This window comes from Epinephelus fuscoguttatus, linkage group LG21, assembly GCF_011397635.1.
Source record: "Epinephelus fuscoguttatus linkage group LG21, E.fuscoguttatus.final_Chr_v1".
NCBI lineage: Eukaryota > Metazoa > Chordata > Actinopteri > Perciformes > Serranidae > Epinephelus > Epinephelus fuscoguttatus.
The window spans coordinates 6164960-6189311 of record NC_064772.1 but is presented as its reverse complement, the minus strand read 5'-3'; the positions used below and the strand labels follow the sequence as shown (position 1 = coordinate 6189311).

Genomic DNA, 24352 nt, shown 5'->3' with positions numbered 1-24352 from the left:
CAGGAAAAAAACAGGGTTTGGCTTTACAATTTTCACAGCTGTCCTGAGAGAAAGTCAGTGTTTGTTGGACCCATCCACCACCCCTCCCACATGCCCTACACAGACTTTCACCTACCGTCTCCCGCCACATTCCCCCAGACGCCTCTGGGCACGGTTAAACCATAACTACGACCAGCTGCGTTTCATGCCAGTGTTAAAGCATGGCTTTTTCATCTGTGTCTGACGCTGGAAGTTACTTCCCAAGTGCTGGATTTGACGACTTCAGAGTGAGATCGGATTTCCCAGCATCACCCCTAAGTGTCGCCAAAGGATCAACAGCTGTAGAAACATGCGTACGCCAGCCATGAAGAGGCGTGAGGCACCACACATTTCCACGGTCATTTCAGTCTTGATACATCTGAACTTTGCCGTGGAAAAGGTCCATCGCCGCGTCCATCGCCTCATCGCGTGTGTCACTTGAAGTTGAAAAATTTTAACTTTTCAAGCGACATCGCTGCTGTGCCACGACATCCAATCAGCGTTGATATCCAACCATTCATAAAGAAATTATAAGCAACTAACCGGAGACAGATGGACAGGCGCTCCGCAGCTGGGATGGAGCGCCTGTAGTTGGTGTCCAGGCCGGAGATCCTCGCACTGATACGGGCCAACAGGTCCTCAAACTGGGCCAGCGTCAGCCTGAAGTACCGCCGGAAACGACCGTCATCCAGACGCAGCTCTTGCAGGAGGTGATGGTATTCACCCAGCTGTGTGCGTTTCTGGAGGATATTGTGAACCCAGACAGCGTTTGGGTCTCCGATCCAAATCAGATGTCCACAACAGATGAAGAGCAGCTACGGTAGTTAACTCAGCCGTGGTTGACAAGAAAATAGCAGGAGGTGAAGAAAATTGCGGGAGGAGGGTTGCGTCATCGCGATTGAAGCGATGAAGCGATAATCAAAAGATGACATTTGTAATCCAGCGACGCGATACTCACGTTACAGGCTATGACATCACGTCCATCACATTTGGTGTGAACGCACAGTAGGGCTGCACGATTTTGGAAAAAACTGACAATGCGATTTTTTTATTTTTTTTTGCGATGTATATTGCGATGTTGAAAAATACAAGAATTCTCACCAGATGACTTGAGTAGCTCTATTTGGAAAGAATTAGGTTGATTCACACAAGTGGAATTAACACAAGTGACAAAATGGACGTTATTTAACACTTTATTTTAAGTAGTAGTAGTCATCTTTTAGCTTTTTGCGCCGTAACATTTGTTTGAGTTCTTGCTTTGCACTCATCATATAGCGCTCTGTGATGGTGAGTCAGGTGATCAAAAAGATTCGTTGTGTTACCTCATGTTGTGGCGACAATGGCGAGGCAATGTCGGCACAGTACGCTCTATTGGTTGACATCACCTTTTTTATATATGAAATATTTCCATATTTCTGACGTTGACCTTCTTTTGGGGACTAAAGTGCAACACACACTGCTGCTGCGCTGGGGCTGTCATGTGCCCCCCCCCACCAACACACATTGGCAGCAGCACACAGCGGCACCGTCGACACTAAAGTGTGTTTCCCATCCCAGCCCGCTAGGTGGCTGTACCTACACTAGTTGCCAACGGTTGCCAACTGCTAGCAACGGAAGAAGAAGAAGAAGGAGAAAAACTTTGAGGTAACATTAACTTGGATTTCACGGGGGAGTTTCTTATCAAAATCGTTGTATTAAAAATTTGAAAAACTTAATAATGTTAAGCATCCAGATACCCCTTTGAAAGCTGCAACCAAAGTTGATACTACGACGGTCGAGACGTACATAAAAGGCTTTTCTCGCAGCGCCAGCCGCGCTGGAAATAGAGCAGTGGGAGCCGCACCGCTGTGGGTTTGTTCATAGAATATATGGAGGCAGGCGTTTTGACGCGCGGCGTATGGCAGCGGTATGTGCTGCACTTAATTAAAAAAAAAAAAAAAAAGTCATTTTACCTCACAGACCACAGGAGCTGCTGGTCCACCACTGCTGCAATCAGTTAGTTTTATTATTATTATTGTTTGACTTTGGTGAATCCAAACTACCTCAAGAGATCATCAACTCCTGTTTTTCTGTGAGGTCAAAATACTGTTTTTGTCAAAGAAATCTGGTGGCTTTGAAGAGAGCAATAAAACAGCTTCTTAGAGAAGGCTGTACGGCACTACTCAAACCTGCTTAGCCAAACTGGGGACACGCCGCCCGCCATTTACTGGAGATAATATACTGACTATGAATAAATGCCTCATACAACCCCGCTGCAAAAGATCCAAACAATCCCCTGAAGAGTTTACTTCAGTTTCACCTGTTAATATATAAATGTACTGTGGAAATGAAGATGAACAAATACAGATAGAAATTTACACTGTGCACATTTTGACACAAAATTACATCAGTTCTCACCCAGAGGTACGTGCAGAGGGAAAAGATAGATAAATCTGTTAAAGACAGTGTTAGAAAATACATTCAAATTATTAAATGTATAAACACAGTGAATATAACTTATGTATGGCATTTCTTTGTCGCTGGCATTGTGAACTGGAGTTGTTCATATACTTTTGCCCACATTGTGTACTGTCTAGTTTTGTGTTTGTGCATGTTGTACCTGTAAGTAGCTCATGATGGTGCTCATTCAAACACAAAAACATCACAGGAACCAAACAGGTTAATAAATAAACACCGCTTTACCCTGTTTCTTATCCTCTCCACTCCTCTGTCCTCTCTCACCCTCCTAGTGGTTTTAGTAGTTCTCTCTCATTCTTCTTATCTCACGTGTCACACTGTTTTCCCAGGGGGCTTTGCTCATGGGGGTTTGTTGTGACTAGGAGAAGCACCAAAAACAGATCATGTTACCGCTCATTCATCACCACCGGCCCCCCTGAGCTGTGGATGCTGTAGTTCTTCAGGTGTGTGTGTGTGTGTGTGTGTGTGTGTGTGTGCCTGTCTTGATGCCTGGCTGTTTCGAGGACAGCAGCTGCTTCCTGGACTCTCCTCGACTACCTGAGTTAAACTTTAGTCTAATACAGAGCTGAATGATTCTCTACAGAAGGTGAAGCAGTGAAAGGAGCACTCTGATCATTTACTGCCATAGAAATAGTCTGTTATGAGTAAAAGTCCTGCAGTCAGCATTTGTCTCACTAAATTTGATAGCTGATGATCTGATCATATGAAAGTGTTAAATGATTTTGTCTCCAATAAACATCAGTATTTATAAAGTAATATTTATGTTGTGGATGCCAACGCACCACGTCCAACCAGATTTGAAACAAATTTATGTCTTTTCTATTAGCACTTCTTGCCGCACAGAGTCAAACCATTCCATGTTACATCTGTATTTCTATTAGAAACAAACATGACAAGTTGTGTTGTGTTGCACCTGAAATGGAATATCTCCAGACTTGGGCCAGTGTGCACGCCTCTGCCTCCAAGTGGGTTGTGGTGACATCAAATGGGCTTCGTCATTATTATTCAGCATCAACATTCAGTGACTTTTCAGCCACATGTTTAAATAATCTCCCCTGCTGTAGCCAGACATAGCAGATAATTCATCAGTTTCAGTTATGTCACAAAAAAGCAAAGACAAAAGTGAATGGCAATTGCTTGGTCTGTGGATTAAACGCAAGCCCTGCTTGCTGTATGGAGTGAGAAGACCATGCAGGATGACTTGGCTGACACAACAATAAAAGAGGTCTACTGAGACACTGCAAGCATGCTGGTGGAGATGGGCATCCAGCCAGCATTTGTGCCAAAATGTTCTCAATTCAACTTGTCAAATACTGCCATTTTGTCAGTGGACCTTCATGTCAAAATACTGCATGATGCGCTTAATATCCTCCTATGACAGTTTTGGATGTTCAGGGACGGCATGTTAATTATGCTCATTTCTGCATGTTACATTCATGTGGTTGTGGATGTTGGTTTCACATGGGAAATGAACAGCAGGTTCCCACATGAAGGTCTGCAGTTTATTGATCCCTTCACCACCCACCAAAATTCCAACAACAGTACAAAGAGTTTTAAAAAGAGAGAGATGACTGGTTACTGGTAGATCAAAACCTTGAGTCAGGTGCTTATGGAGAATGGGAAAACAACAAGATACACAGGAGGACAATCCAGGCACTCTGAAAATATAAAAAAAACGAGGAAGGAAATATTAAAAAGCCCTAATGTAGTGGCCAAATCATTAAAAAAGCCGACGTGTCTGTCATTGCAGGTCTTTGTTAGGGCTTTAAAAACATATAGCAAAGGTATGGCCCACCCATATAGTAGCAGGAACAAATGGGAGGCCATGACATGCCCCAGATAATGACATGACAAAGTTTTTGGTTGTACAAAAACATTGTTGACCAAAAAACACAGGATGGGGGACAGAAAAATGTTCCATTTGGTTTACAATCAAAAGTGTTTCATCAGTTAAAAACACATCTTCAAGCAGGCAGCGGCAGGCGGCTGTTGAAGATGCAAAGCCTTCCCACACTGAACTGACACAATGGGTCACAATGAGTCAAGCCATCACGTGTATTCAAAAGGCGTACTTGTTATTTACCTATTTCTTACTTTATAAACATGCATTGGATTAAAAACCACCCTTGTCCACCTCATTATCGTCACACAACAAACATATCAATTTTGTTTCTAAAGCCCAGTTCAGACCAAAGATTCGCAACAAGATGAAACCATTTTAGAATGTTGCAGAGCGTCCTCGCTCCTCTGTTTCCATCATTGTCGGATGGTGGGTCGCTGCTGCTGCTCACTGTATGTGCTCATGCCCCGCCCACACACATTATCATTGACTAATTAATTGCCCTTGGTTCTTAGTATTATTGTGGCATATTTATTATGAACACAGTCCATCTGATGCTTGTTTTGTCTGTGTCTTTCGCTGTTTCATCACTACAAATGCAACTGTGGCCAGTATCTCACTATCCTCACTCACATTTTAAGGAGCTACAAATAATACTCAGCCACAGAATCAGCCTGAAAAGCTGTAAATCACAAAAAAATTACAGAGAGTTGTTGCATAGAGATGATACACCATCTCATTGAGTTACATTGGTGTGAACCGGCAGGTTTGTAGAATGTTGCAGAGCAGCACTTTGCAAGTAGGTGCCTGTTTCACCTTGTCTGTCATGTTTGGCCTGAACTGGGCTTAAAATAAATTCCTGATAAATAGATAATAATTGATAAACTTTAAAATAATTAAATGAGTCTCACTTTAAATTAATGATATAAAGGAAATAAATGAATGAATGAATTAACCAACCAAAACAAGTAGGTTTTTATCCATTTAGTCGACCATTGGCTTAGTTGTGCTTTGCCTTTCTGGTTTCTGTGTCTGTGCGAGTGTGTGTGTGTGTGTGTGTGTGTGTGTGTGTGTAGGAAAGGTGCAGGGTTGGCCCACTTCCCCGGGCTAATTGGTACGATCCGCTTAATGAGTTAAACGAGGTGAATTGGGGGATCAGGTGGTCTGCTGCAGCGGAAACTAACACACACACACACACACACACACACACACACACACACACACACAGATGGCTCTTACTGTCATTAATCATAAACACATCCACAACTGAAGCATGGACACGTACACACATACTCTCACACATCATCATACACACTTTCTGCTGTGATTTTGCTGGTTTTCAGATGGGTTTCACCCACAACATCAGGTTCTTACTAAAGTTTTAACCACAACAGCTTTTTAAGGTCATGTGTCTAATTACTGTTGACAGTTTGTTTCCACTGCCCCCTGGTGGCCATTAAAATAAATTAAAGATGTCACTGATGTATAAACAGGTTAAATGAGTAAAGTGATGAAGAGATGAAGGAAGTCCTCTATCTGTCAGTGATGTGTTATTGGATTATTGGAAAGCAGCAAGGTCATTGGTCGAGCTGTCGGGGCATGTTGCCATGTTAACCAATCAACAGCATTGATCTATTGGTGTTTGGGTCGGAGCCCGCAGCCAATCAGATGTCGCCGTTTTGGAATGGTGGAAACCAGTTATGTGACAGCCGGACACCGATCAGTAGCAACACACAACACACACTCCGCCAGCTGGGATCAATACAAAACACACACACACATACACACACACACACACACACACACACAGAAACAGACGTTAGCTCATGCTTGTTTTTTTTTCTCTTTTACATATTTACACACAAGCACAAACTCAAAGACACGCACACTTTGTTACTCTGTCACGTGCAGCACACACACATCCATACACAGTCTGATGTTTATATTGATTTCCTTCCTGCTCATCTTACTCGAGTATATAAAGAGTTAAAGTAAAGTAATAAAGGGTTAAAGCATTTTGTTTTGAATGTAATAACAGTAAACATAAGTTGAGAATTATTAAAAAATAAAATATTCAGACTTTTTTTCTTTCAGTATTTTATATTTTGAACTTTCAAGATTAAATGTAAAGGTCTAGTGTGTAGGATTCAGGGGGATATGTTGGCAGATATGTTTTCTTTCTTCCCCTGTCACCGTCTCTATTTTCGCTTTTATTTAATTTCTTTCACTGTCAATGGGAGACTGAGTTTCTCTTTAAAAAGTGCAAGATAGATTAAGTTTATTCATAATTTTCTTCTTTGTTATAGCTGCCCTCTAAAACTAAAATACTTTATATGTATGATGGAAATTTTAAACTAATGCATCTTTTTGATTTTATAAACAAATTTGTATTAAATCTGCTCAACATGTGTGTGGTTAGAAACATTTGGTTTTATTTTTGTTCCTCTGCTGCTGCAGTTGTCATTGCATTTAACACTGTGTTCCATAATGTTTCAAGTGTAACCAGTGTAAGGTGATCTTCATGTTAAGAGGAAATAAACTTCATAATTGACCTTTCGCTAAGTCCCGCCCCCTTGTGATAGTCAACAAGCTGACGGAGAAAGCATTGAACCCACACAGTAACTAATTGCACTCCCTGAAGAAATATTATCATATTTTTTGGAAAAATTAAAAAGTGAATTCAGAGAGAAGCAGACAGAGGGGTATACAACATATGATTGAAGGATACAGCTGCATATCCAGAATGTCAAACAGACTCAGCAGCAAAAACAGGTTAAAAAGATGAGGATAATCAGAGGCTAAAGCTGAACAATAGGCTACCAATGGCAGTAAAAAAGAACACATCACCTGGTGATCAAGACAGAAAACAATGAATATAAAGGGAAACATATAGCAGATATTGAACCAGCTGCCATGTGTGCAGATGAACAGTGTTTGGCTGCCAGCACCCGGACCCCTGTGGCCAGATGGGCAAGGATCTCCTGGAAAAGTCAATCAATGTTCATTAAAAAGCAAAAGCAGCATGTGTATACATTCAGTAGGCTATACCTAACCCTACACTTTTCAGGGTTTGATTTTGGTTTTTGAAGGGGGAGGAAAGGTATGTCTCCTTCCAGCCTCTCCAGGTAATGAGCATCACTAATACACAATGTGCCCCAGGCACAACATTTAGCTTCAAATCCACAAAACTAGCCTGAAAATAAAGGAAATCTGAAATGATTCTATTAGAGTCTGTGGAGTACAGCTGTGTTGTTGTCGGACCCTGGTCTGAGCCAGCCCAATGCTACGTTGTGATTGGCCAGTCTGTGCCTGGGGGCCGGACTTAGCAAGGGTTAATTTTTGAAATTCCCACCACTTTTTGTTATTACCAGCATTTACTTGTATTTTTACTTTCAATATTTAAATAAATTTAATATAATCAAATTACTTTTAATGCTTAAGCACAGTAAATTTCAAATATTGTGTGACATTTATTAATACAATATTCTAATAGTTACCTTTATTTTCTACCAAAGTCATTTTCTGGTTTGATATCTGTACTTTTACTGAAGTATGGCTTTCAGGTTTGTCATCCACCACTGTGTGTGTGTTTAGTGATCCACCTTACACATCTGATACACTGACGCAATATGACACAACATGCTCACAACACACACACACACACACACACACACACACACACACACACACACACACATACACACACACAGGTCAGAGGTTGCTTCCTGATGTCAGATACTGGCCCGGTTTCCACTTACACAACTAGAAACTGGGAGGCTGCTGGTTCCAGTCGAGTACTTACATAACAACTAATCAGCTGCAGAGTGTGTGTGTGTGTGTGTGTGTGTGTGTGTGTGTGTGTGTGTGATAGATACAGAGAGACAGTGAGATGATACACTGATGTGCAGGGCCGTACAAACACTCCCCAGGGGGCTCTCCCGAATACATTGCAGATATTATTATTTGTCAGATCTTGTGTTTATTGTTTCCGTTTTTTGTATTTTTTGTTAATTACAGTGCAACAAAGACAACACCTTTTAAAATTAATGTTTTTTATCTGCATATTGGTATTATTTCAAGTAAGTATAACAAATGTCAGTATAATGAACAAACTTCAGTAATTTGAAGATCATGTAAAGGCACAGTCCTTTATCTGAATGTAATAAAACAGGTACAGCCCCAACACCAAAATATGAAAGGCAAGGCAAATTTATTCATTTAGTACATTTCGGCAACAAGGCAATTCAGGGTGCTTTACATAAAACATCATAAGTGTTGAAACAAAGAGCAAAAGGAAGGCATTATCAAAAGACATTTAAATACATACACTTCAAAAGCCACCATTGAAGTGGACAACATATTATAGAGAACATATAGTATAAAATAAAAGACAAGCTAAATTATATTAAGACAGTTATAAACTACAATAATAGAAGTTCCAGTCATGTAATATTCAGTCTTTATTTCAAAGAAGTGGGAGTTGCAGCAGACCTGCAGTTTTCTGGGGATTTGTTCCACAGATGTAGTGCATACCAACTAAAAGCTTCTTTCTCCATGTTTAGTCTTGACTCTGGGGACACAAAGCAGACCTGTCCCTGAAGACCTGAGCGCTTTATAAACCAACAGTAGTATTTTGAAATTGATTCTCTGACAGACAGGAAGCCAGCGTACAGTAAAGACCTCAGAACTGGAGTGATGTGATCCACTTTCTTGTTCTTAGTGACGACGCACAAAACACAGTATTGAAACCAGGCCAATGTTTTTATGAGAGAGTGAGGATGTACAGGTGGCAGTAATGCTCTTAAAAATGCAGCAACGCTTCAACAGTGGCAGGGAAAAAGAAGAGGACTGCTGGTAAGTAAAAATGTGTGTATACAACACAAAGTTTCAAACTTTTAAGAAGAGTCTGTTTTGCAAGAAAAGCATTCAACATGAGTTCAAACACATAATTAGTTTGCTCAGAATACACCACAGGGTGCCTGTAAGAATATGCTTTATTCAAATTACAACTGCATATTTTGAAATGCTTTAAACTTTACATTTAGCATTGGCTGTCGAGACCTGAGCAGCTGCGAATGTGAATATGTTTATATGTATTTGAGTATGTATGCTGATACAGATGAACTGATTTCTGGCTTGTAGATTGTTTTGGATATGAAAACATTTCTTCTTCTTCTTCTTCTTCTTCTTCTTCTTCTTCTTCTTCTTCTTCTTCATGCATAGAAAAAAATCACAGGGAAAAAGGAACATCATTGTCTTATCTTATCCTCTTTATGTGAATCTGCTGACCCAACACACATCCTGAACCCTGAGTTTCATCCGTTGCCTTCAGGCTGACCGTTCATAATGCCAAACTGTACATCAATCTGGTACATTTGTAATCGTTATTGACTCTATTTCTGCAATAACTTCACTTATTGCTTTGTTTACTCTACTAACGTTAGAGTTAGTGCTTGTTACTTCAGGAGCCACCATTGTTGGGCCTGCTTCTTTTCAGTTGGCCGATGTGCTGCTTAACACGTAACAGCGAGGGCCGGGAAAGCAGTTTAAATGGAGTGTAATGTGTCAGCCAGCAGCAGCAACCATGTAATTTCCAGCTGACAAAACAATGTTGGCCTACAGAGCTTAAGCCATGTCAGCTTTCCTGGTTGACAAATAATTGCCTGCATGGACAGTATTAATCCCAATATAATGTTATGTAAGTCTCAGTGACAATCATCGGTTCTCTGTCTCAGCAATCTCCCTTGACTTGTCTTTGTTTGTATGGGCCATATGGTTGTAGTGACAGATACGTCGCTGAAGGTGGATCCAGCGTATCTGCCAGCCCCCATAACAAGCAAATGGTGTGCAGATTTCGCCTACATGGTGCACTGCAGGCATGCTGATGTGCTAATGGTGCAGACCCATTGTTCTGCAAGATGCAGCCTGCATTTTCAGTCATCAATTCTAATCTCTGATTGGCTCCTGACGTTGTCAAGTGCAGTGCAAGTCCTTGATTTGCCCCAGTTAGATTTTAATTTGTGGATACGATGCAGGACTGATACAGTGATTGAAACAGAATGTTGAGCTCACATCATCAAGATGGTCTTACCAGGCTAGCCTACAGTCCACTGAGTCCTTGTCAAGTGCCTTCCAGCAATAGGCAACCAATGTGTCGGCAGGTCCGAGATCTGCTGGCTGTAATCAGAGTCACAGGACGCTACCTGATCCACCTGACCCACACACACTCACAGACACCACACACATACACACACACACACACACACACACACACACACACACACACACACGCTCACTCAGCTGTGGTTAAAGAGAAGCCAATCTGGCTAAGAGTAGCACTCCGACTCAGTGATCAGTTACCAAGAGGTCTCAGGCATTATTCATCACACTCTGAATAATCAACCTGCTATGGAAACTATGTTACCAAAGAGTGTATGTGTGTCAGTGGATCATGAAGTGTGTGTGTGTGTGTGTGTGTGTGGTTTAACTAAAGGATAGAAACATCTGGAAGAAGGTGTGACGGTAGACAGACAGACAGAGGACAAGCAGTGTGTGGTGATTTGTGTTTCCTGGTTTCTGTATGTGTCTTAAACAAGCATTTCATTAACACCCTGACCTCATTGTCAACACACACATCCTCGGTGATCCAGGCTGACATGTTCGTTACAACCACAGTCTGAATGTATGGAAGAGAACAAACAGCAGACTGATGACACAGCTGTTTTCATGCGTCTGTGCAGGCAATAGCCATGGTCGGAGGCATTATGTTTTCCACCAGCAACAAATTTGGTTTTTTTGGTGACACACCTTCAGCAATAATTGGATGGATTACCGTTAATTGTGGTTCACACATTCATGATCCCCTCTGGATTTATTGGAATAACTGTGATGATCCATATTCTCACTCAGTAGTATCAACCTGGTCAACATTTTAATTTGTGCAATACTTTGTTTTTTGACTAAATAGACACAATTGTATTCCCATCAGCCTCAGCCATACTTTGTATTTAGTAGTCACTTGAAACCCCCCATTTCCACTGGATGCAGCTAAATTGCATCCAAGGTCCGCTGCAGCTACCTGACACTAATCTAGTGCTATTGTAGCCAATTCATCAACTGCGTCAGCTGCATGGATGGATTACTGACCAGGTCTAACAGGCACAGACACAGTCCCAGAGGTCCAAAGTGTCAGGGGCCCCACTGGCTGTGACCAACAAAATGTCACTCAAACTAACACGAACTGACCAGGGAGAGACTCAAAATGACCTCAAACAGACATAAAGTGGCTACAGAGAGATGCAGCAGCTGCAAAGGGACACAAAGAGACTCACAGTGCTGACAAAAATGAGCAAAACCACAACAAAGAGACATAAAATGGCCATCAAGAAATATAAAGCAACTATCCAGGAACACAAACAACCCCAAAGAGATCCAATACAGCTGCAAAGAGACACAAAGAGATTTATGACTAGAGTGGCAAAACAACCACAAAGAGACTCAAAATGATTACAAAAAAAGATGCAAAGCAACTACAAAGAGATTTAAAATGATTACAAAGAGACACACAAACAAAAAGGGGCAAATAACCACTGACACAAAAAACAAAGCAAAGCAACTACAACCAAAGACTCAAAAATAAAACAAAGAGATGCATAACAACTATAGAGACAAACAAAGCAGCTGCAAAGAGACACAGAGCAACTACAAAGAGATTCAAAGTGACTCCAAAGAGAGGCAAAACAACCACAGACACAAAATAAATTACAAAGAGACACAAAACAACAACAAAAAGTGGCTAAACAGCTGTAAGGTTGGTGTGCCTTGCTCCTGTGGAGGAGAGGTGGTGGGGTCCTCTGCATGCCCAGGGACCCACTGTCTCATATTCAGCCTATGCTGAGCTGATGGTTCTGTAGATAATGATGCAATCTTACTGTACAGATGTCACGACAGGTTTAACACCACAGGTGTGTTTATTTAACTAATAAAGGTTAAAGTTAAAACTGACACCTTCTCGCTCTCTCTTTCTTGCTCTGTCTGTCTGTCTGCAGCTGTTGAACCTCTTCCTGGCTCTGCTCCTCAGCAGCTTCAGTTCCGACAACCTGTCAGCTCCCGATGAGGATGGCGAGATGAACAACCTACACATCGCCATCCACAGGATCACTAGAGGCCTGGCCTGGTGCCGCAGACAGGTATCAGTATGTCTGTCCGACAGTCAGTATACCTGACTGTGCACCTGTCTGAATCATGTTATGTTGTGTGTCTCACGCTGTCTTTTCTTTTTCTCTGTTCTGTGTGATGCAGGTGGTGGATTTCTTCAATGGGAATCTAAAGCGCCGCCGTCAGAAGAGAAAAGAGGCCAAAGCCATGATGAAGCTCAAACGCTTGAGCACCATCCACACTGAGGCCAATGGAGCTGTCATAGGTAACACACACACAGAGAGACCACACAGGATGCTGGGGGATAGAAAAATGCTGCAGCCAGAGAGTTAGATGAGAAGTTCAATATCACTCTCATATCTGTCTGTTAGATACTCAGCTACAGCCAGCAACTTGACCTGTAATGGAGTATTTTCACAGAGTGGTATTAGTACCTTTACTGCAGTAAAACTAAAGGGTTACTTTGGATTTTTTAAAGTAGGGTTGTATAAGGTGCTTATCCATAGACAGTGTAATATTTTCACTGCTGTACCTTACAGTCAGACAGTGATTTCCACAGGGAATAAAGCCATTATTTTGCTCTCTTTAAAGCCACCAGACTTCTTTGACAAAAACACAAATTTCACCTCACAGAACATGGGAGCTGCTGGTCTACTGCTGCGTCAGCTAGTTAGTTTGTTGGTGGGGTAATGTGTGATTTTTGGGTCCAAACTGATGCCAGCTTCTGACTACATGACATTTTTGTCTGCTCCGACAGTCACTATCTCAGATAAGGTGATTGTGGAGTCATAAAATCTTGCTGTAACTTTGCTGTCAAACATGACAGACTACACGCTGGTGCACAACCAATCATCCCTGGTCGTCTTTCGCAATGTTTCAAAGATGGCGTGGTGCATTAAATTTAACAGTGCAAACAGGAGTGGATTAAAAGTAAAAATAGATTAATGCTGTAGGGAATGAGAAATAAAGGCCTGCGTCTGCTGTAGTCTGTTTCAAATGAAGCTGGTTGCCTATGCAGTTGTGGTGAGTAAAAGCCTCACCAGTATTTTTTAATTTTATTACTTTATATCCGCCTCCATTATAAAGAAATAACATTGTTTGCTAGCTTGATGCTAATGGCAGTACTCATCAGGTTGAAAAAGTGCCTCTGCTGTTTCATGTCATCATTTTCCCCTTTTACTCTGTGTGGTAACGTCCCAAGAGGTAATATCAAAAAGGCTGGGGTGTTGTTGCCATACAGCTGTCCATGGCAGCAGATCACTCTGTGTTTTTTTTATTGGTTAAAGTGACGGCTGTGACGGGAGAAGTCGTGGAAGACAAAAAGAAAATCAAACATGCTGGGGACAGCAAAAACATACACATAATTGCAGACAAACAAAATCCCATCATAAACCTACTCTTCCCTCTTGCAGCTCTGCACCCATGGTTCAAATGATCTCCCTTAAAGGTGAACCATCAACCTTCCCCACAATGACCTCTTTATTTTTTTTTTTTTAAAATTGCCTTTGTTTAGCTTTGTATCATTTGCAGGGCCAGGTTGTTCAGTTTAGAAAAATGATCTTGCTATTTTACCATCAACACGATGAACACTGCAGGAGATAATGTATACTCTTGTGTAGAAATTGCAATACATATATGTAGTAACATTGTGGTAAAGAAACCTAAATTATGCCACACACCTTAACCAAAAACTTAATGTTTAGATTTGAATTCATAAGGAGCACCACTGGGAGGCTACAGAAAGAAAAACCTAAAAAAAAAAAAGTTGTCCTGCCCTTTAAGTCTGCAGTAAGACTGAAATAATTTATTTTAACAACCAGAACATTCTTCAGTCAATTAAGATATAAAGTTACAAATTTAAGCTACAGCCAGTGATAAAGTACCCATTTAGTGATCGATACTGTGCATACTGTTGTCTCTCCCACAAATAATCTATTAACTTTTTCTAATTTCTGATGTCTGAGCATCCGTGAACACACCAACCAGGAGTTCACAGATCTTTTTAGAGATTTTTTTTTTAAAAAAATGTGACTAAATGTTGATTAATGTACCTCAACTTTGATTTGTGTGTTTGTATCTGTCTCAGGCCGTCATGTGGAGAAGTATGTGGTGCCAGAGGATGACAGCTACATGACAAACCCAAACCTGACCATCAGCGTCCCTATCGCCCCTGGAGAGTCGGACGTAGAGTTCCCAGAGGAGGAGGAGGAAGAGGAAGGGGAGGGGGAGGAGGAGCAGAGCGAGGGCTCTGAGGAAGAGGAGGAAAGGGAGGAGGTAGGGAGGAGATCTGACTGTCTGCTGACCACACTGTGTGGCTTTTTAGTTCACACACACACACACACACACACACACACACACACATACAGGCATCTGTGTCTGACGTAAACAAGCTCAGGTGTGTGTGGGTGAGTCAGCTGTTGTTCCCCCCCAAGGTTACCATCTAACAACTGGTGTGTCTGTCTGTGTTTGTGTTTGTGTGTGTGTGTGTGTGTGTGTGTGTGTAACGGATCAAACTTCACCTTTTTTTTAATCTTACATAACACTTTTACATTTAGTCTGAAGACTACGTGGCTGGGATTTTTTTTTAATACCGATTTTAGAGTTATTTCTGGTTAAGCAAAAAGGATATTACTCTTTTTTTAAAAGGGTTGGGGTTCTAGATAATGTTGTCAGATATTGAAAATGACAAACTAAACCTGTCAGTGGCAGAAACGAGTACTTTTATTGGAGGTACATTGACGATGCTGACGTGCCCTGAGCGCTTCTATTGCAGCCTGGCCAGTGCTTATGCTTGATACTGGACCAGTTTCAAAAACTTTTGTTACAATGAGTCACTTTGACACAGAAATGTGGGAAAATAAAGTCCAGGTTGAAAAATACCCTTCAGCTCTGGATTTTTGAGTTTATTTAACAGGCAGAGAGCCACACAGCAACTCTTCAGCATGGTAGTGAATGCTTTGTTTTCCCCCTTGGTGAAGTTTCGTGGTCATTCTCATGAATATCTACACATATATATATATATATATATATATATATATGTATCTACAGAGGTGGATGAGCCAGTGGCTAATAGCTAACAGTGCTAACAGCTAACAGTGCGAACACTGCTAACAATGCCATCAGTGTTGACAGAGTTTATGGTGTTAAAGTACCAGGGCGGAGGGTGGGCGCTACACTTTGGCTACAGTGCCACTGTTGTAATCACCAGTTACCAATGTGTGAGCGCAGTGCAGAGCAGCAGTGATTAGCTAGGCAGTTGGATACACACAGGAACTCACATGCGCACGTGCATGTGAGTTGGGACTGTTTACCACAACAAACAGGTAAACTCAGATTACGTAAACGTTAGTAATCTGAGCTTCTCTGTTTGCAATGAGCATGACTTCATTCTCTGCTCAGCACGCCATTACTCCACCATATTTTTACATAGTAAATAATGGTTTACTGCTGTATTAACAGTTTTTTTTAATTATTTATATTTTCAACTGTGCAATACTCTTCTGTTTCAACTGCTAAGCTGCACAGTATGCTCTACTGACCTGAAACCCTCTACATTTTTGTGCAATAACAATTCAACTGTGCAATTTTTACACTGTACACTAATGTTTTATTTAATATTTAGTTCTCATCTTTTCTACTCTTACATTTGTATTTTGCACATTTGAAGTTCAATGTACATATTTGCCCATATTTCTGATATTTCTTTTGCACATATTTGCCCATATTTCTGATATTTCTTTTGCACATATTTGCCCATATTTCTTATATTTCTTTTGCACATATTTGCCCATATTTCTTATATTTCTTTTGCACATATTTGCCCATATTTCTGATATTTCTTGTGCACATATTTGCCTATATTTCTTTTGCACATATTTGCCCATATTTCTTATATTTCTTTTGCACATATTTGCCCATATTTCTTATATTTCTTGTGCACATATCTCTTCTTATAGGTTTGTGTCTATACAGTATCAGAGCATTCATAAGGTCTCCCAGTTTACCCCTGGGGATCCACGAAGTATCCTGTATCTGAATCTGAAACATATTCTGAATATTACAGTATATCCCATAGAGACTTCCTCTCTCTCTTTCTGTGAACAGTGTCTTTGTGATAGCTCAATTTATAGCGCACGTACACACACACACAAACACACACACACACACACACACACACTCACCACACACACACACACACACACACACACACACACACACACACACACACACACACAGAGTAAGAGGTTCCCTCAGATAGAATTGGAGCCCTGAGGCAGTGCATTATGGTCAGGCATTTTTCTCACTCTGCAACGCTGTGTGTGATGTGTTTGTGCTAAAAGGGTGTATATTAGTGTGTGTGTGTGTGTGTGTGTGTGCTGGCCTCCTGTCTCTCTTCATCTATTCATGGGACAAAAGTCCAACTGAGCCACAGACACCTTGTGTGTGTGCTTGTGTCTGTTTGTGTGTGTGTTCTTTGTAAGAGTTGTGTCACATTTTTCAAATAGTCTCATTGTGTGTGTGTGTGTGTGTGTGTGTGTGTGTGCGTGTGTGTGTGTGTGTGTGTGTTGTATGTTGTGTGTTGCAGCAGCAGGAGGAGAAGAAGAGATGTTTAGTTGTTTCCTCTCTCTTCTCTTTGTATCTAACATGAAATGACAGATTTGTGTCGTGCTGTGTGTGTGTGTGTGTGTGTGTGTGTGTGTGTGTGCGCATGTGCATGATGCATGTGTGTGTGTGTGTGTGCGTGTTAACACACCTGTGCTGACTCAGTTCATCATTACCTCTCCTCTTTAATCATGTTGTGCACCTGTTCTGTCTCTCTGTCCTTCTATACTGTATCACAGTGGTTTCCCAACCTGTGGGTCAGAAACCCCAAAGGTGACACAAGGTGTCCTGACATGATTCACGTGAAAGAAATGAATCAAAAACGTGTTTTGCAATACAGAATTTATTTCAATTTAAAAACTTTTCTCTAATCTTTGCCATGTTCTTGTTAAACACTGTGATGTTTCATCCCTTCTGGCTTCTAAACTGTTAGAATCTTCCAAAGAATGACTTCTCCATTAATATAATACATACCTTATTGATCTTGTGTCAAGAACTCACATATTGCTTAGTTTAAAACCCTGTGTCCTCCTATATCCTTGTGTCATTGTTCACTGACACATGAATATGCTATGTTCTCTCAACATTGGATTGTGTTGTTAATGTGCTAACCAGCTACCTAGCGTCAAGATCGTCTTCCAATTTCTTTCTCTGAATGATGAATACAGACTACCACCATCTGCTGGTGTGGAGAGTTATTTCCTCTCCCACAGGCGCAGAACATACATGCTGGTTGGCCGTTGGCTGCAGTCTTTATGGTGTGTTCATGTGCAACTTTTTGGCCAAGACACTGCGACGTGAGGCAACGCAACAGTCGGCTTTCATAAACACTAATTATTGATGGAGGTGTGGCATGTCTGGGCCTTTAGAGCTGCAAAACTTTGTTTGCTGATTTGTTTTTGCAAAACAATGTACAGGCATTGAAATTATCAGTTTTATATCATACTTTGTTACTTGTGACTATCAAAAATAAATCCATAGTCCTCATATATGCTGTTAAGCCCTCTGAGGCAAATTCTTATTTGTGATATTGGGCTTTATAAATAACATTGAATTGAATAAAATTGAATATAAGGACAACTTTTTAAATAATACCTTCTGCTCAAAGATACAGTAATGCTTAGTTTTAGGTCCTTCTCATCCCAAATAGCCTGAAGAAATTAAAAATTCATACCAAAGAAAAGCTGTGGTCTCAGGAGGTTAAGGGGACTCTCTCTCTCTCTGTTTGTACAGCAGCATATACACTGAGCAGCAAACAAGCTGATCATTTCTGCTTCAGTCTCTGTGTTTGCATGGTGCAGTAGCCAGTTAGCCATGAGGTGAAACATGCAAATGCAGTGAGCACTGCAGAGCACACACAAACACACAAACACACACACACATACAGAAAAACACACACTGACCTAATGTGAAAGGGCAGCATAAATAGAACAAAACTCAGGAGCATATTTTCCCCCCAAAACAGCTGTTGTCGAGTCAGAGAGAGAAAGAGTGTGTGTGCGTGCATGCATGTGTGTGTTTGTGTGTGTGTGTGTGTGTTAGGGAGAGAGAGGGATGAGAGGCTGTTGGGGGTCGGGACAACAGAAAGGGAGAGAGGGGGAGTCAGAGAGCATCACTGCTTTCACAACTCTTTAGCATCAAGCTTTGTTTTCAGGGTGTGTGTGTGTGTGTGTGTGTGTGTGTGTGTGTGTGTGTGTGTGTAACAGCCAGGCTGTTTTTTTTCTCCCTCTAGTTACATCTCACTTACTCTGTTTCTTTTGCTTTTAATTGTGCTCAACATTCTACATAGAATGAAAAAGAAAACAGAGGAGTAGACGCGTGTTTTTATCCTCATCCTCGTGTTCTTCATGTTACACATCACTGGTCTTTAATTCACCCTCTGATTTCCTTATTTCACCCCCAATTCTTTGATTTCCTCGCCACTCACTGTGGGTGTTTGTGTTGCGTAACAGTCAGGGAGCTCTGGAAAGGGTTTCCTGACATGACTTGAACTTTTGTTGAACTGGTTAGCCTGACCTTTGTAGATATGGAATAATAATACATTAGATGCTGGATTCTGTCTCACATCAGATGCATTCAGCTGATTTAGGTTGATAGTTTAGATAATTTGGCACAAAAAACCTGAGTGGAAAAAACTCAAAAAGGTTTTAAGCTTGGCTGAAGTGCAAAAAATTTGTTGTATTAAGGTAGTGATGGAATGTACATTTACGCAAGTAGGCTACTGCGATTAAGTAGCAATTTGAGGTACTTGTACTTTACTGGAGTGTCTCCATTTTCATGTAATACTCCTCCACTACATCTCAGAGGTAAATGTTGTACTTTTTATTGCACTACATTCATCTGACAGACTTAGTTAGTTTACAGATGATAGTTTTTCATCCCCGCCCTGTCCAGTAAAAACCATGTATCTCCACGTGCTGATTTTGAATGTTTGTGATAAACTGAAGGTTGAAGTGTTTTTCCAGCACATTCTCATCCCTAGCATGTCAAATCTCATTTTCACTCCAACCTTGTCACATATCGATGTTTGGTCATGGACTTTCCACGTCCACATATGACGTGCAAGGTACCCTGTGTGCCCTGGTTGTTGACATTCTGGGACGCTGTTTCAACTTCTGTCTGTCTGTTACATGCATTGTCTGTTTTCAAAATACATTTATGTTTTCATGGGAAATTTACAGTTTGCATACATTCTCTTGCAAAATAAGCACACTACGTCAGTACAACACTGCAAATAGACTTTGTTTTTCTTCAACAACAAACGCAGTACGTTTTGCCAACACATGCCAACACAGGGTTTGGCCATACAGTCTGTCAAAAGGCAAAAAGTGGCCTCCCGGGTGACAGTCAGTGGTTGTTGGACCTAGCTACCACCAATCCCACCAACCCTACTAATGCTTTGTCATGGCCCTCTGTGAGTGACATCACTAGAAGTCCTTTAGCATCTTATAAGATACATCAGGCTTTCAAATTCTCTAATGCAATACTTGACACTGAGAGCAACTGACATATAATAATTAAGCAAAACACCATGAAAGGTCATGGTTACAGTGATTTTTAGTTCTTGAGCTACATTCAGCAAAATGGTTGCAAAGCAACCCACAGATGCAGCACAAAGTGCCAGCTGCTTTACATATCTGTGGCAACATGGAGCTGAAGAAGTCGCCCCCATGGGCTCTAGTATACCTAACATTACATGATAAACTGACCTTTGATGGGTAGTGTAGTTTGTTTGCTTTGGATGGAGATAAAAAGCCAGTGGATTGGGTGGCAGCAGCGACAGGTATTTCTCCAACAAAGCAACAGGACACAGTGGGCTCCCTGGCTTTCAAACAAAAATTCCCGGAGGCTGTCTTCATTCCTTTCTTTTTGTTTTTTATGCATTCGTCGAATGACAGTATTGCATATTACTAACCACTCTTGTACTGGTGGATGATAAATAATTCAAGCCTCAGTTGGCGGTTGCCCTCTTTAGCCCTGTGTCCGTTTTGCAGCTACACATTAACCAGATGTTGTTGACAAGACTTTCAGGTGTGTTTGGATTCGGTACCTGATTTCCTAAAGGTCTGCCTTTGTTAACACTTTGTGGTGGGATGTTTGTTCCATCCTTCTCAATGAAGTTTTTTCACTACTCCAATGGCAAATTTACCACGTAGTCCGACCACATTACTTGACTTTTCCAGCGTTTTAATCTCTCTCTCGTTAATTTCAGCTTGTCTCCTTTCTTTTTAACATCCTCCTGTCTGTCTCTTTCAACCAGTTATCCAGGCTCAGCCCACCCAGTAAATCCAAATTCACAACAAAATCGGATATTTTGAAACAACTGTTAATTGGCGTAGTAATGCTGTTGTTTTGCGGTCACAGCTTTGTGCAAATGGAGTGTTTTTCAATGGCTTCAAATGTGACTCAGTCAATTATAATCAAGTACCACAACTAGTCATATCATAAAGAGCAAAAAAGTCTGTGTTGGGTGGAAAGAAGGAGAGGTGGATGGGTCAGACAAAACAGACCAAAGTTCATGTCCCATGTGAAAACCAAAATTCAATGTTATTTTAACATAATTTACATAGTGGTTGTACACTGACATTACTTAAGTAATGTATTTATGTTACCTTGCTGTTGCGTAACAAACATACTTCAACCCATAACATGATTTTTTTTCTAAACCTAACCAAGGAGTTTCATTGCCTAAACTAGGGGTCAGCAACCTTAACTATCAAGAGAGCCATTTTTGACCAAAAATAATTTTTAAAAAATCTGCCTGGAGTGGCTAAACATATTTGAGCATACATATTGAACACTTGAATACAGTTGTTATACACAGTTGAATACTTCCACCACTGGGACACAGCAGCAGACAGAGAGACTTTCTGGTGAACACAGGGGAGCATTTAGCAGCTAAATTGGACATTCATCAGGTGACGTAAACACCAAAATGTTTATAATAATAATGTGTTTTTGTATTTGATGGATGTCTACTGTATATCAGCAGCTGTGTGCCAACAAGCACACTATAAAAAATGTATCAGGTGATAATGTGTCCGTTCACAGTTTATTTCTGCTGCCCCCCCCAGTTTTACCCACCAACGTCAGCGCTGACTAACTGCAGTAAGAATAAATGAGTCTGTGGTACTTTTACTCGCACAGGCCTTTTCACCATGAGTAATAGACATGGCTGCTCAGTTTTTTTGTTAAATACGTCATATTTTGACGTCTAAATTATTCACGCGGTCGTGTGCGGTTGTTTTTTGGCGAACTTCCTCGCTGGCTCAGCAACATAAATGTGAAATGATTTTTTATTATTTGGAACAATATGTGTTTGCCAGCGTGTGACCTAGTTAGGCAGTTAAATAATGTACCAGCAAGAAGGTGCTGCTGATATCTGAATAAGGTTAGTCAGCAGCTGTGTGTGTGTGTGTGTGTGTGTGTGTGTGTGTGTGTGTGTGTGTGTGTGTGTGAGTGTGAGTGTGTGCAGCCCAAGCACTGTCCTGCTTCACATTCATACAACCTCAGTCTGCATGTTTGTTTTTGGTGCCTGGCTCAAGGGTAGCTTGGTGTTATTAATGTTATCCAACTGAATATTGTTGGAGCTGACCATGACAACGTGCGTCTGATAAGTTCTCAATCCCAGTTCTCATGCTCACCTCTACCCCTTGTTTGCCACATTGCCCCTCAGACCAGTGTTACACGGGATTGAAATCTTCCCCTATGAAATGGAACAACCCTGCAAGACCCTGATATGTCAGTGGTAGTCACTGTTGCAGGCATTTACATAAATAGATGCGATGAGTGTTGCTGAACTTTGCGTTCATGCTGTCTGCCACTGTGGTGATTTCTCTTGCCTGGGCTACAGGCATCCTTTTGCAGTTGTCAGGATGCTTGTGGTTTGTTCACAAAATAATTTTGTGCTATGTAATCCATTAAATAAATTGATTTGGTGATATTTAGTCTTTTAGTCTTAACTTCATTTCTGCTCAGTTCTGGTTTTAGGAAAGAACACCCAGGATGAATTCCAGGTGTTGCATGATAAATAGTTTAAAACAAATAAGAATAATAATAATACTTTAATTTATTGTTATAACATTTCAATCTTCTGACTGCTTACTTTGTGTCGGCTTTGTCTTCTGCAAAGAGTTGCTTCAATCAAGTGCATTACTAACAGGCACGTTAACTGTAGAGATGTGCTGCACCATATTATGAGAATAAGCCAGATATATTCATTTGAATTGTATTTCCTGAACTACCTTCATTTTAAAATATACTGAACAAAAATGTAAACATACCACTGGTGTTTTTAAAATATTTATATATCATATATTTCTCTCAAATTCTGGTTGCAAATGTGTTCAAATCTGTGTTAGTGAGCACTTTCCCCTTTCAAAGAATCCATCCACCTGACAGGTGTGGCATATCAATATGCTGATTAAACAGCATTGTTACTACACAGGTGTGCCTTCGTATGGTCGCATTAAAAGGACACTCTAAAATATGCAACACAATGCCACAGATGTCACAAGGTCTAAGGGAGCATGCTTTTGGCAAGCTGACTGCAGGAGTGTCCTGGCCAGTCAGGACAGGCAGACAACATAGAACATAAATACAGAATCTAAAATATGCAAGTCCAGAATAAACAATATTAAACACAAAATGAGATTTCTACAAAGAAAAACTAAAACTTATATTTGTTTATGCTATAAGTGAACCATAAAAACAAGAAACACAAAAGCAACTACCAACAATTAAAAAGACCACCTGAAATACACCCTGACATTGGCATATAGATGATTCCGTACAAGATTCCTGCAACAGTGTTTTGAAACGGCTGAGAAGAACCAATGAGTACAACTTTAAGTCCCTCTCCAGAAAATTCTACATATATGGAACAGCATACACAAATTCTTGTTAGCCAAACTCTGATGTACCATAGGTGTAGACAGTGTCCACCAGAGCTGTTGCCCATGAACTGTATGTTCATCTCACTCCCATAAGTCAGCTCCAGGGTCGTTTCTGTGAATTTGGCGGGACATCCAACCTGCCTCACAACTGCAGACCACATACCAGCTCAGGACCTCCACATTCATCATCTTCACCTGCAAGTTTGGCTGAGATCAGCCACTTGAACAGCTGATCTCAGGAAAGCTCATCTGCATGCTCATCATCCTCACCAGGGTCTTAACCCGATAGCAGTTTGTCATTGGAACCAAACTGTGCAGTTGTGAGACTGGTTGGCCGTACTGCCAAATTCATGGAAACATCATCAGAGACAGATCATTGTTCTATAATGAACATTCAGTTGAGAGTCAACAGCTCTGGTGGACATTCCCTTAATCAGCCTGCCAATGGCACACATCCTCAAAGCTTATAACGTCGGTCTCATTGTGTTGCGTGGTCAGACTGCACATTTTAGAGAGGCCTTTTATTGTGACTATCCAGAGGTACACCTGTCTAGTAATAATGCTGTTTAATAAGCATGTTGATGTGTCACATCTGTCAGGTGGATGGATCATGTTGGAAAATTGCTCACTAATATGGATTTTAACAGATTTGTGACCAAGAGAAATATATCTACTCAATGCATAAAAAAGTCTTAGGTCTTTAACTGAAATCTGTAAAAAATAAAATAAAATAAAAAATGGGGGTAGCAAAAAAAAAAAGTTTCATTTGAACAGTGCCTTGTATTAAAGGATTTGTAGTTTGGGGTCAGGCCACAGATCTTGTGTTGGTGGGTTGTATTGAGCCTGGAACTGACTGGTCATATGTGCGGGTGGTGGAGCAGAT

General features: G+C 40.9%; 1 protein-coding gene across 1 annotated transcript in view; it reads left to right on the top strand.

Annotated features, from left to right (window-relative positions):
• Nucleotides 1-24352, top strand: part of LOC125881479 (sodium channel protein type 4 subunit alpha-like) — a 353001-nt gene that overhangs the window by 253705 nt on the left and 74944 nt on the right. Inside the window, exons 20-22 of the mRNA XM_049564551.1 lie at nt 12364-12504; nt 12617-12737; nt 14559-14746. Coding sequence (XP_049420508.1) covers nt 12364-12504; nt 12617-12737; nt 14559-14746 — 450 coding nt within the window. The remainder of the gene's footprint in view (nt 1-12363; nt 12505-12616; nt 12738-14558; nt 14747-24352) is intronic.